We start from the raw sequence: 14,147 nt of genomic DNA, 5'->3' as shown, positions 1-14,147 counted from the left end.
GAGGGCTCCTTCGCTCTTTGCAGATTGTAAGAAAAGATTCAGCCAGAGAAAGAGGTGCCGTCCAACGTGCTCTAGAGAGTCCATCTTCCTCCTAGTCCTTTCAGACTGCCTGTCTGCTCTCTGAGCTCACAGACTAGTCCAAGCCCCCTCTTCAGATCCTCACAGTGTTCTCTGGGTCCAACTCCTCCTCCCATAACCCATCACTCCTGCCTTTAACGGACGCAGGAAATTCCCCTCTCTGCAAGGAAAACCAGTTCCCCTGACATCTGGCTGCCTACAACCCACACTGCCGCTCGCTCCTCCCTTCCTGTCCTGACAGGAGGTAAGAGTCAAAGGCAAGGCTCTAGCTGATTAGTGCCGCCATATAAAATGTTCTGATACTTTGTTTTTCTTCACAGTAGTTTATCTTCTCTTTTGCCTAATAAAATTTTTCAATTTATGGATGCGTTGTTTGTAATTTGTGGACAAACTGCCATTGTGTCTATCACGAGTAACTACTGAGCTCTGAGATGATGTATTAAAATTAAACCGGGATAAGCAAGACCAGGCAGGAGCCTGCGTAAAACTGACCAATTTCAATACATAATTAACCAGTGTGTGACTCAGCTTCCTGAAAGCGGAGCAAGTAGGAGTTCAACCCAAAACCCTCCCCCTTTGACTCCATACTATTAACCATTAAAAGTTGCACCTCACCTTGAGCTTCATCATGGAATCTTGGCATAACTTGTCTCCTCGGGCAGCAGAAACCTCATCGATCCCAATCAGCTTGGCTTTGTATCGGACACCGTCGCCTTTAAACCTCTTTATTAAAGTGGCTTCACTGCGATCCTGACCTGCAAAGACAGAAGGAAAGCAGTGCAGTTTGCATGAAGGCAAAGGAAAATAAATGAGCAAGTGTTCGCAGTCAAGTTTCAAATTGGATCCAACTTCGAGCTAAACACCTACGCATGTCAGAATTTAAATAAAATTAGACCAAATTTACTAGTTCAATAAAACCTTTTGACCTTTCTTTCTCACATGAATTCACAGGGGAATTGTTACCATACAGAATCTTCCGCATGAAATTTGCACAGCAATTAGGTTTACAGAAAAAAAGAGATAAGCCTGAACCAGACCTCATGGATCTGAAAACTTCTGATCTGTACAGGTTATTTTAATCCCCTTACACTTGAGAATTCTTCGTTTTGCATACAAAACTAATAGAAATACGCTATTTCCTTGCATACTGACTTATCTAACCACATCAGCAATATTTACGCTGTTACCATTTGAATAATGAAAAAGCAAATTGTTACTTGCCTACAGACTACTACTGTTCTATAAAGAAAAAAAAACACAAAAAACCACCCCACAAAAAACTCCACACACGTTAAATACTGTCCCCTTGCACTATTCCTTCTGTTTATAGGCATCTACAGAAACAACGTAAGTAGCAATGTCAGCTCTCACAGGCTCACCCCGAGAAGCTAATAAATGGCACGAAATTTTCCTTAATAAAAAAGCGATGATTGGGTAAGGTAGCAGAGTACCAATAGGGCCAACGTTCATGAATTATAAAGCTCAGGCTAGACCAAACCACGGAGCGGCAGCGATGCCACTGCAATCCGTGAGGGACAGCTTTGCCAGAAAACCTGTGGAGAGATGACCACCTAATGTCTTGTTTTTCCCCGAATACCTGCAGGAGAGTTTATTCTGTGTCTTAGCTCAAAGAAATACATTAGTTAGGGAATCAGCCTTTCTAAAATTGATTTAGGGTGAGCTCTGCAGCTGTCTCTGGAATTTCTTGCTAGGATCTCAAAAAATAGTAGTAAACCATAAATACTTGCAAACACATAAGCAAACAAATAACATGAGGGCATGAGCAAGCAAACCAAAATGCGAGATCCTAAAGAATCTGAAGTCTCCAGGCCCCAACCGAGTCCACCAACTAAAAACTGGCATAACAAAACAAAAAGCCAGCTCCACACTAAACAGCTACTAGCCTAAAAGCATATAATATTTTTGTTCACAGGAGAAAACATGGAAAGTAGTAACAAGTGGACACATGCCACTTCTTCCCCAAAGATCGTGGGAGCCAAATCCGATGCACAGAAAGCAGGACCCTGCCACAAACTATGTGATCTGAGAACTGGGTTTCAGAGAGAAAAACAATGCAGAAAAAAATGGTATATTGTAGGAAGAGAAAAGGAAAATAAGAACAATTCTAAGTAGTAGGAGGGGTGATTAATACAACTGATTTTAGATCTGAACTGGGGCTTTCCCCAGACCAAAGAGACTTTGAAAATGAGGTTTTGATTCACCAAAAGCCCGAAGGGGCTTGAAGCACAAAGATGCCACCTCCAGCTCAGGAAGCACATATCCACCCCATGTCCAGCTCTACTTCCACAGAAAAATTCAAATGACAACTCCAAGTTCGGCCATCTAAAAGGAAGAAGTAGCTGCTCAGATTGAGCTGAAACTGCATCATTTGACTAACTGTCCAGCCACAGACCCACGTTGCTAAAATCTGTATTATTAATACCTAGGAGTTCCAGTCACAGATTTTGCTCTATTCTACCGGGAATCGTAAAAACTGAACAAAAAGCTAGAACCTGCTGTAAATTAACTGTACGTAAGCCTCGAGTGTAAAACATCTGTGTTTGAGAATTCAGGCCCAAATTTTCTCCAAAACTCATTCCCACTTGAAAAATTAGATTTAAGTTCAGAAAAATACCTTTGACAGGAGCAACAAATAAATAAAATCTGCTGCTGTGCAGCTAGTTTTGTTAAGAAGTAGAGAAAGTTTTGAGGGAAATTTTGTTTTGCATTTCTGTTAGTCGGATCTTTTTCTGTGTCAGTCTTTGGGTCAACTTAGCTAGGCGTTACACAACACATGCCAAGTCCATCTATCAGCTCCGTTCAAAACTATGGGATTTATATTTTTACTTTAGATTTTTATATTTTATTTCCTTATGGGAAAAACTGGACAACATATACGAACAGCAAGAGAGCACTTCCAAATGTAATTTGCCAGGCTCTCCGTCACTCAGGAGTACAGTATATTCCATACTGTGAACTAATGATGGACTAAATTTATGATAAAAGGTAGAGCTATTTTAAGCTTATTAGCTTGAAGTGTGGTCTTCAAGTGTGTCTGAGCACAAAAATACTATTTCTTCCAGCAGAAAATATCAGCTCAAAGGAATGTTCGTAATGCCCCATTCTAAGGCATTAAAAATCTGGCAGTGGCAGCGAAGCAAGGGTGGAATAGCTCAGCAGCCCACCGCCAGCCCGTTCCTCTCCTTAGGTCTCACCTCCACTCTCACAACAGGAATTAAAACAGAGGGTCGCAACTTCCTGGTCTTGCATGATACTTGAAAACAATTTAAAAAAGCAAAGAAAAAAAAAGACACACGTTTGATAAGTCAGAAATACTAAGTAATGCTGGTGTCATTCCCTAGGGAAATGCTAAGGCAGATGTTGGCACTGTCAGCTAAAAGCAATACGGAAACATTTTCCTCTTCAAGCCCCTGGAGCAGGACAGGAGGGAGAACATCTGGATACACAAAGTACAACTGTATCAGTGGACTTTTACATATGTCTTTTATACTTGCAAAGACGTCCTGTTGATTTGCAGTAAAGAAAAAACAATTCAAATAGCTTTCCTGCCAACAATTTTCAACCTCACATCTTCATCACTGCACAAAACAGCTGTTAGCTAATAGTAATATTGCTGTGACTGAGCATATAAGTGCTCAAGAGTGCTTCCTGGGTCTCAGTCATGATAACTAACTTCATTCAGTTATTTGAACATTTATACTTACTCCAACCTATGATTTTTTTTCCCAAATGTAACTAATTTCTCACGTTCGTAGCCCATTCCAATACAATACGACTGTGCTTGTTTACCTACCAGTCTCTTGTCACTTATGAACCAGATCAAGTGAGATAGTGTTTTGGGGATAAATTACTGGGAAAACTCATCCACCTGAAAATGATGTTTTAAACTGTAGTAGAAACTGCAGATAACTAAAGTCTACGAATTCCTCAATAAAAAACTTAGAGCGCATGTCCCATGAAAAAGTATATTAAATGCACACATACGATACTGCCTTATAAACTGGCCACCTGAAACATTTCCATTTCTCAGCTCTCCTGTCCTGATATATGTTTATACTGTATATCCAAATTTTGGTGCTGTAAGAACTTCCCATCTGCTTGGAAAATTACTGTGTGACACATTCAGAGCATGTTAGATCTAGATAGGAGTGATGCTTCATTTGCACACTGGACACTTATCTGGCAGACAGTCCAGACTGTCATAAAGATCCCACCATTAAAACAAAAATGTTTTTTTTAATGACAGTTCTTGAACAAGGTTCCTTCCGTATTTGAAGCTGCATAAATAAAAGATGCTTGGATTATGAGGCTGCAAGTCTTTAAGCTTCAGACACTGAGCCGCTAAGCCTGAGAGCTGTGCATGTGCCAGAGTTCAAAGCAGGAAAAGTGCTGCTCTGGTGCCTCTTTTTTTCAGTGTGACAAACCAAGTCAATCTCATCTTCCCTGGAGATCCCGTGACTGTCAGAGGGAGTTCTCAAGGTGCTCCTCCAGTCTCCATCGGTCCTTTCTAGCATCTGCTCCACCCTGGCTTTGCAGGAAGAGGACGACTGTCCAGGATGGGGTGCTCTTCCTAGCGTTGGAGCTCAGTTTTGTTTGAAGGATGAGAAGCTGCACTTTGGAGTTTTCACTCTCAGCTTGTCTTCCTCAAACTACAGACATAAGTGTAAGGGTAGGAAGGGGCATCTTTACAAATCAGCTGCGAAGATTTAATGGAAAACCGAAGCTTGCTCAAGGTCTTAAATCATTACTAGACCACAATGCAGCAAAATTAGAAACACGTGCTTAATGACAACTCTTTCTTTCCACATCACATACCTACTAAGATCCTGCTTTAGGATTTCTTGACTGGAAAGGACAAGGCAGATATCAAAGCCCTGCAGGGCAGGTAGCTGACACATGTCTCAGACCTCCAGCACACCCTGCACACACAGGAATCTGCCAGGGTTCAAATTTTTGTAACAAACTTTTATAAATCTAAAGGACTAATTGATATTTTCCAACAGTTTGCTCTAAAATGCTTTTATAAATCAGTGTTCATAAGCAAACAAATATCAGAAGTGTTTGTAACTCAACCCAAATATTTGAAAATCCAAAATTAAACCAGATTACCAACAAAGCTAAAAGGGATTGATCTGATTCTCATGCCCCAGGCTGAGAAAAAAAATGAAAGAAAAAAACACACTAACAGTGATGTACAAATTCAATTTGGAAAGGTGATCATTTTTAATTAGAAAAGGTGTCACTGTTGACACAGGCGAAGAAATGTTTTGTTTGTAGCATATAGATTTGTAATGCTCAGAAGCCCTTAAAATGTAAATATATGAGTAATTATTTTTTCTAATTCTATAGATGTCACTGTTCACCTTTAAGCCATGCATGTTCCAGATGGAGCCACTGCTCCTGAACAAGCAGGAAAACACGACCTTTGCTGCAGAATTAGAACATCGCGTTTGGACTTTTACAGCCTTTTAGGGCAACAGTAAATCCCCAGAGCTGCACGGTGCAATGCGTTCTTCAGTTAGCATCTGAAGTAGAGAGATGATTATCATCATGATCAGGTTTAAGGTATTTTATCTCAGTACAACTACTTTAGAAGTAATAAACAAGATCTGCTTAGTTTTAGCATGTTCGGTCCATTTTATGCAAGGCCATTTACCTTAATGAGATTCTCTCCAGCAAACCAAACCCAAACACCCAAGTACTCGCATTCAATCCCAATGGGTACTGACGGGTAGCAAGTTCTCAATAAACTGTTATATGGATAGCCCAAGTGGAAAATAAGCTATTGCAGGCAACCCAGTGCCGAGCACTTTGCCTGGCAGCAGGAGGCTGGTGCATCCGGGATCCCCAGCCCAAGCAGCAGCCGCTGTAGGATTGCATTGAGCGTGGAGCTGCGTTCACATCATCTGACTCCACCTAACGTTCTTCACTTTGCAAACTGAAGCTCCCTCAAAGTTGCACTGCAAAACATTGTGTACTTTGCTAAGTATTTCAGGAGGACTTACCTTCACGTTTGGGTCAGAAAGTCAGGGATGGCACTTGATTTCAGCTCTTCATCTATCAGAGCACCAAGCATTAGCATGTTAACACTATATTAACATGCTAACATATACAGCAAACTCTTTTGGTTCACCCAGGGGATTTGTAAGTGAACGTATTTTATAAATATAAAAAGAAAATAAACCAAATCATCACAGCAATAAACACAGTGTAGCTTTTTCTGTAGGCTCTTATAATAGACTACGCGTTCTTCACAGAATTTATTCTTCACAGCATCCAGTAATCTAAACCAATAGCCCTGGAAATGGCTATATTCTTTATTTAAATGTGTGAAGCCTTCAGGGCATGATCTGAATTTCTTGACTTTACGACTGTAAAATATATAATGATATTATCACCGAAGTCAATAACATGCTCCTGGCAATCAATTCTCTGAAGAACGATTTACCATTGTCTTTTTTTTCTCTTTTTTCTTTCCCCCCCCCTTTTTTTTTAAACTAATCAACTGTAAAAGTTGTATCCCTTATACATTCAAATTATAAATCTGAAATAAAAACTCCTTGCATCTCACAGAGATGGAAAACTATCACACATGCTCTTATAAACAAGCTACATCTTCGTGGGGACAATTAGCATTTTTACAGCATCAACACAGTGGAAAATGCAAGATATCGCAGTGCAGAACGACCTCTTAAGACACCACACGCTGCAGACCAGTGAATTCATTGCTAAGTAATAGGTATTTCCCACTAGCTGTGCACATATATGCTCCTAGCTCCACACATAAATGCATCCCCGCTTTGTGTATTTTTGCACATACACCTATACACATAATGTATACCTTCATTTGGTAACAATTAACTGAAGAAAATTCACAGTAATTTTAATCAACTACAGATTTCCCCAGGAAAAAAGTTCATAAGCAGGTGTTTTAGAAGAAAATATTCATGCATAATTATATGCACCTTTTAGTACAGCAGCAACTAAGCAGCAGCTCATGAAGCTCATCAACAGCTCAAACAGGTTATTCTAGCAGCAGCCTGCCTTTGAAGGCACTTTTTTCTACCGTCTTCGCAGAACTGCTAGTCAGACAGACAGGGCTCAACGCTACCCACCACGCAGAGCTGCTGATCTCGTCAGCAGGACTGCTGCGCCGCGGAGCCACGACTGTTTAAAAACGGCAGTGTAGCATGTTTATACGCTGTTTTAAAACTCAAGAGCCCAAACCCTCCTACTATCTGCTAACCAATTTTTGAGTTTTTCTGCTAAAGGTAAAAAACGCTGAGTTGCCAGATTGTGTATTTGCCACTAAAGTCTCAGGGAGCAGGACTGCCAAAACCTACTGTGCTGCATCTAGAAATCCAACGTAGAAAAAATAAAATCTTTTTGCTTTCTTAACATAACAGGTTTTTTAGAAAAGAAAACATATAGCATCTTGCAACATATGCGCACACAGTTTAACTTACAGCTTTATCACTAGAGTTCCCCTCTTCTGACAATATTTTTCAAACGAGTTTCTCATGCAGTTAGCTTTCCCCCTCTCCTTCTCCACCTTGGGAAGGTTATTTAAGGATTTAACTTTAAGATCTATAATCATCTCAAATGACCATAGTACATTCACAGCAAGATCTGCTGGAAACAATAACGCCCATCATCTAAATGAAGATGCACTTTGAATTTCACACAGTATTTCATCTATGAAGGCAGGTTCCTAGCAATTGGAAAAAAAAATACCGATATAGTGAAATACAATCTATTTAGGCATTTCCTAACCTTAGAAATCTTAGAGACCTTAGGAAGTATGTTGAAATTCTTAAGGAAATAAAAATCTCCTCTTTATATCAGGTCTTACACAAAACTCTTGGTTATAGTATATGAGTGCAACTTGAATGCAACTGATGCAGTAAGTTTCCTTTTATCTTCCAGCTGGGAAACTCCTAAAGGTCCCCAGCGTCTCTAGAGCAGTACTTTCCGCTTACCCAACTACAACAACTTTTTGTAGAGTCAATAAGCCCCCTACTGGGATCTACTGTATTAACAAAGTGATATTTCCAAGGTACGAGCACACGTACTACATTCTAAGGAGGCGTTCCTATCCATCTTGTATTATGGATAAATGTGAAAACATTACCTCCAATTTTAAAAACAGGTAAGGCTTTCCAGGAAAACTCAATCATCATTCAGACTATCATCTCAGCAGTGTTTCCCAATTGTTTTGTAATACTATTCACTGTAACCTCCAATCGACAGGTTTTATGGTTTCTGGTGTTATTGGCCTGAGAATTACTGTACTCAAAGACACCTAGACATTCCTACCCTTAGAACCAAATTCATTATAAACCTGAATAAGCTGTTACTATACTTATTTACGGTCTTTCAACCGGAGCTTTATGAGCAGAGGTATCATTCAGAAGGTGATAGCAATTGCATGTCCCAACTTTTTACCTTAACATTTTGTACCCTACATGTGCTAGCACAAATAGAATGTGCATTTTACTGTCTTTAAAGCAAAAAGCTTGCATGGACTTGCAACTGATTAAATTATTTCTTTATGGTGCAAAGAAGTATGTGCGCCTACGACAAGAGAACAAGTCAATTATTTACAGAAACGGCTCCAATACGAAACAATATTTGATGAAACTCTTGGACGAATCTCAGTGATAGAGAGCCGAGGGTAAGTGCATCAGAGACGACAGCGATTGAGCGTGTAGGTTCCCTGGGCAGGTGACAAAGCACACGCTTTGGTTTTAGCCAGAAGGCTCACAGATCAATTTTATTTTCTTAGATAGACTTTGAGATGACAGTATATGGTCACATTCTCAGACACAGAAATGACCAGAAGCTGGATGTAATTAAACTTCCTTCCAGCCTCTGTACCATACAACTCTTCATAAATCTTTGAAAGACATTTTGTAAGTCGCCTTTTACAAACAGGAAGAGTTAAAATCTCAAATTCTACACCAATTTAAACTCAAACAAGGCACTGCAACAAGAGTTCATTTGGAGATACAAGCCTTGCTCTGCAAGCCCTAGGGTACTACCCAAAGTGAAATGGGGAAAACTCAGTGGTCCACTTTCTGCTGCAAGATTAAGAGATTAAGAATAAAAATTACGTTTTCTGTACAACTAGAGGGGAAGGAAAGGGACACAAAATTGTAGATTTTCTTCTTTAAAAGACAGAAGATAGTTCAGTAAACTGTGTTTCTCTGAGTGTTTCAAAGCTGGGATAAATCAAGTAGACATCAACACGTCGTGTAAATACACCACTAGGGAAAACAGAGCAGCTCATTTCTTACTTGCTTGTCTGGATGCCAGTATCAAATTGGGTGTTTCAGGGACTGAATCACTAATGAAAGGAGACTGGAAACTTTAGCCTCAGCTTTGTATTTTTGCGATTGATTTTACAGTGCTCCTTAACTGGTTTTAATATGTGCACAGACAATTTGGAAGATGCTTGATAAAAGCCCCGACACGCTAGGAACAGAGGGGCGCGTTAAGGCTGCCCGACTACGCCTACGCAGCCCGCAACGAAGCCCAAAAGGGACAGCCCTGCGGCTTCTCCGATGCCGAGGAAACTCTGGGCCCCGCAACGCTAGCAGAGCTCAGCTCCTGCCGAAAACCAGCGTAGAGGTCTGGCAGAGCAGCAAGGAGAGAGGCAGGGCAAACGCTGCTGCTACATGACCCAAGGAAGTGCCAGTTCCCAACCAAATTCTGAAGCAGCTGGAGAAGAGGAAAGTGGGTTAGAAGTGCCCTTCCTGCCCAACTCCGCTGCAGCGCTGGAAGTCAGCTTGAAACTGCAGAAAAACTAGCAGAAGAAAGAAAAATCACTTAAAGATAGGCATCTGTGTATGTTGGTGTGTGAACAGGCAAGGAAATTTGCAGAGCTGCTGATTTTCCCCAACTCCATTTAGTCTTATGAGAACTAAAGGTGCTCAGAACTTATGAAAAAAAATCAAGCTGCTTTTATCTATTGACCTATATCTTGCTTTAGGTATGCAATTTTCAAAAACTATTTTAATCAAACTAACTAAACCAGGACATAGACATGCATGCACACACTCATACACAGCGCCCTAAAGTCACGTCGGGTTCAAAATTTACACTTGAAAGCGTTCAAATGTATTCCAGTGATGAGTCTATCAAATAATTTATATTATTTTACATATAAAGAAAGAAAGAGGGAGGGCGGGGGCCAGGGGGTGCAACGATCAGTTCACTTCATACAAATGCCAAATTCTTGCGCTCCCTCAAGAGAAATGTTAATTCTCGGGGGTCATGAAAAGATCAAGTTAAGAAAGGGTTATGCCCTCATTAGCATTCACAACTTTCCCACGTGTTCAACGAGAGGAAAAAAAAATCTTTCTGTTCAAGGTAACTAATTACATATGCCAAAGTCAAAGAAAAGAGCTAAACCGGGAGGACATCGCTGCTCACTGATCTACGCTTTTCCCTCTTTTGTCAGCAGCAGCATCAGCGTCGTGCACGGCGCAGCAAACCGGAGGACAGCATCGCCGGTGCCGGGGCCGCGGCGCGGCTGCAACTTTTCTCCTTGAACCTCTGCCAGCGCGGAACTCGGGAGGGAATTAGTTACGAGCTCACCCTTACAAAAGCCATTCCCGCGCACAAATAGGAGAAGAACGGAAAGGACGTGTTAAAACCACAAAGTAAACAGATCTGTAGAAATTATTCTATGATCACTTTAATTCAGCAAGGAAAGCAGCTGCTACTTATTTTCCACGGGCAGACGGAAATACCAGCATTCACCACACGGCAGTCAACGCCAAATCAAAGTGCTGTTTCCCCGTCAAAATCGTTCACGTTTTGCAACCCAATGTTTCAGGAAGAAAATTATTTTCGTTTTGGCCTCCCACTGCCTCCCAACATCAGAGAATGTCTCTCCCTGTTGGAAAAACAATGGGAGGCCAAGAGGAAAGCGGCTTTTTTCCCAAGACTTTGGGCTGAAAATAAAAACGCCGACAATTTCAAAATTACAACAGTGGCAAAGTGCTTCTTTCAATCTGTTCCTTTCACTTCTGCCTCCTGCTGCCGTTGCTATTGTCAAAGCGGCAGCAGGAGGCAAAAATGAAAAGACGACTGCCGGCTACCGCCCTTGGGCAAGACGTTAATAAGCAGCCAAACACCCCGGGGCCGTAAAGCGTTCCGGCGGTACGAGACCGGGGTTTGTGCATCTCGCGTGCGTGTGCGTATCATGCCACAGAGAATCAGCAAACCAAAATAACTACTCTATTTTCAGAATTACATCACTCTCACTGGCCAAAGCGTTTGGGGAGCTATGCAGGAAATTAAAAGATAAACAAAACGGTGCTAGAAAAACAATAAAATACAAAAAATCCCACCAAACCACCAGATAGGTCCACTTCAAGTAGAGGGATTGGAAGGAAAGGAAATGACTTCACTGAGAAATATCTGAGTTATTTTTTCAAGGTACTAGCCAAACGGATCTAGTGGTAAGGGCACGAAGGACCTGGCTTCTCCGCCAAGCTAACATATTACATTTGAATCCTTCATAGTCTGTTGGCACGTGAGTGGAAACGGTCAAAGACCAAAGCCAACCGCAATTTTTACAGCTAAACATTTTAGCAAACTTGCAAAGCCACCTGAAGACCAGTTTAGGATTTCAAGGCTATTCAGCTAAAGGATGCTAGGAAGGTATCACAGGACCAGAAACAAATCGCTAACAAACTTCTTTCCAAACTCCCAGCAAGCGAGAGAATAGCTTTTCAAAAGATACCTATAACAAATCCAGCCCCCAAAAGTCAGTTCTGTCTCTTGCACTTTGGTGAAGTTTCCAAGGAACCCAGGTGGCCCAAGCGCAAATCAGAACCCTCCAAACATGAATAATTTAAAAACATCACCCTTCACTACCCTCGAAGATGAGCCTACCAATAAAGCTTAGCATGAAGGAGGATGAGGAGCTAGGTTTCCTGCAATCATGTCTCAGGTTTTCCTGCAATTCAGAGAAAGGATTAGGAGCAACTGAAGGACAGAACACACCAGCTTGAGTTCCAAACCACAGACATGACTGTATATACATTTTTACTACCATTTTTATAATAAAAGTTCATTACAGGAGAATTAAACCAGCTTCCTTTGAAGCGATTGGGGGGAAAAATGTAGGAACAGAAGTTCACTTCATCTCAAAAGTTCTTTGAAAAACAAAGACATCAACTGGGATGTGAAAAAAGGGAGTCAATGAAGTTGGAGATATTCTTCTTTCATGAATTAAAGAGGGGAGTCTCTTCTTCACTGAAATCAGGCCAAGATGAAGTTACCTTTCATCCGTGAAAAAGCAAAAATAACAGTATTTAACCAAAAAAGCATTGCTATTTATTGTGCTGAAGTTGAACGACAAAAATAATCTGAAAACTATACTGTGTGCAACACTCACACAAATTGCCCAGCTTTCTCAAGTAATAAAGGAAGATTATTTCCAAAAAATTCCATATGGAATCCAAAGGAGGAGACGACTCTCTTATTCTTAAGTCACATATCTTTATCTTTACTGACTCACCTGCATAAAATCTTGGACATATTACTTTAAAGACACGCAGATAAAAATCAGTCTGCTGGAATCAACACAGGCATAAACAACAGCTTCAGGGGAAAAAGCAAAATCTATTTATAGTATTAAAACATTACCAGACAGACTCTTAAACCATTACCACTCCTCACGCAGTTTTACTTATCCTCTAAAGAGTATAAGACTGTCTACTTGGTGTGATACTGTAGTTATCTGGTAGCTGGTATCACTGAGCCTTTTTTGCTATTTTTGCCAATAACAGTTTTTTACAAGACCACACTGAAAATGTTCATCCAATGATACACATTTTCTCTTTTGGATTTCTCTCTGGAGCCCTATACACAGATAGCTTGTATCCCAATGCCTTCACCATAATTTGCCCATAACTTACTCATTTACAAACAAAATTGTCCATGTCTAATCTCTGCGGGGAAAAAAAGAAACAGTCTTAATAATTTAATGTTGGTATGCAGCTTAGTGTATTATAAGAGAGGGCATTGCTATGCCAGGTTAGTGTGCTATTAGCTAGGGGATTCTCAAGCATCTGTCATGCAAAGTAGGTCAATTCCTAGCCATATAATTCTGATTATGTCAAAATATTTATTCATGAGTTTCCTAATTCAACATACTTCAAATAAGCCATATTTATGTAACAAAAATTACATCTAAATTACGGTTGCTAACAACTCGGTTATCTCAGCTTCAAACATACTAGTGATCCAGAGAGATCGATAACGTCTCTCCCTTACAATGTACTCTGTATTAGTAGAACTGTTTTTATTCCCCCTTTGCCATTATTTTTAGGCAGGCTTCCCACTGAAACAAGGGTTATACAAACCTAGGCTACCTGTGTGCGTGGGAGGAACGTGTGAACCAGTGGAAGCCTCCTACCCTCCCTTCTCAGGTCCTTTCTTCCCTGTATTAAGGCTTGAACATTTTGGCCAATTTCAGTCAAGTCTTATCTATATTATGAACTTTTCACTTGATCAGTCAGGTGAAAGTAAGTGGCCAAATAGAGGAGTGAGCCCCTCGCTAATGGCTTTGCCGAGGGAAAACTTGTCTTCGGTGAGATCCCAGTACTCTCAGAAAAGATCAACTTCAGGAGCCAAGAAACCAGGCTGCTGCAGCTCCTCAACTCATAAGATAACTTTTCATAGAAACTGAGAGATTGCCAGGAGAAAGAAAACATACGCACACGCAGGAAGTTCTAAGCCCTCCCAGCGAGAAGATGAGGAATAAATGCTGGCCGGAAGATGAATCTGCAAGGAATCCTCCTGCAGTAAAGGGGACACGGCATAGCCCATTACCCAACCAAGGCCATCTGCAACTAGTTCATTGAATAAAGGCTGAAATAAAAAGCAACTTCAAGTTTTCAGTGTTACCACAGGAAAAAGAAAGGTCTCCAGAATCACACCCGGATTTTCATTCCATTGTACCTTTCTGCAACACTCAGATTATCTGTAGACAGCTGCCTACTTTTACTAACTATTTGTACCACATTACTGAT

The 14,147-nt window shown here is 40.8% G+C and overlaps 1 protein-coding gene across 4 annotated transcripts in view; it reads right to left on the bottom strand.

Moving 5' to 3' along the window:
• DAB1 (DAB adaptor protein 1) overlaps nucleotides 1-14,147 on the bottom strand; it is a 114,586-nt gene that overhangs the window by 56,534 nt on the left and 43,905 nt on the right. For all 4 annotated transcript variants that reach the window (XM_062581551.1, XM_062581552.1, XM_062581553.1 and 1 more), the window contains exon 2: nucleotides 694-833. In XM_062581551.1, the coding sequence (XP_062437535.1) occupies nucleotides 694-833 (140 nt within the window). The remainder of the gene's footprint in view (nucleotides 1-693; nucleotides 834-14,147) is intronic.

The sequence above is a fragment of the Rhea pennata genome, chromosome 8, assembly GCF_028389875.1.
Source record: "Rhea pennata isolate bPtePen1 chromosome 8, bPtePen1.pri, whole genome shotgun sequence".
Classification (NCBI taxonomy): Eukaryota; Metazoa; Chordata; class Aves; order Rheiformes; family Rheidae; genus Rhea; species Rhea pennata.
This window is presented reverse-complemented; position numbering and strand designations above follow the sequence as displayed.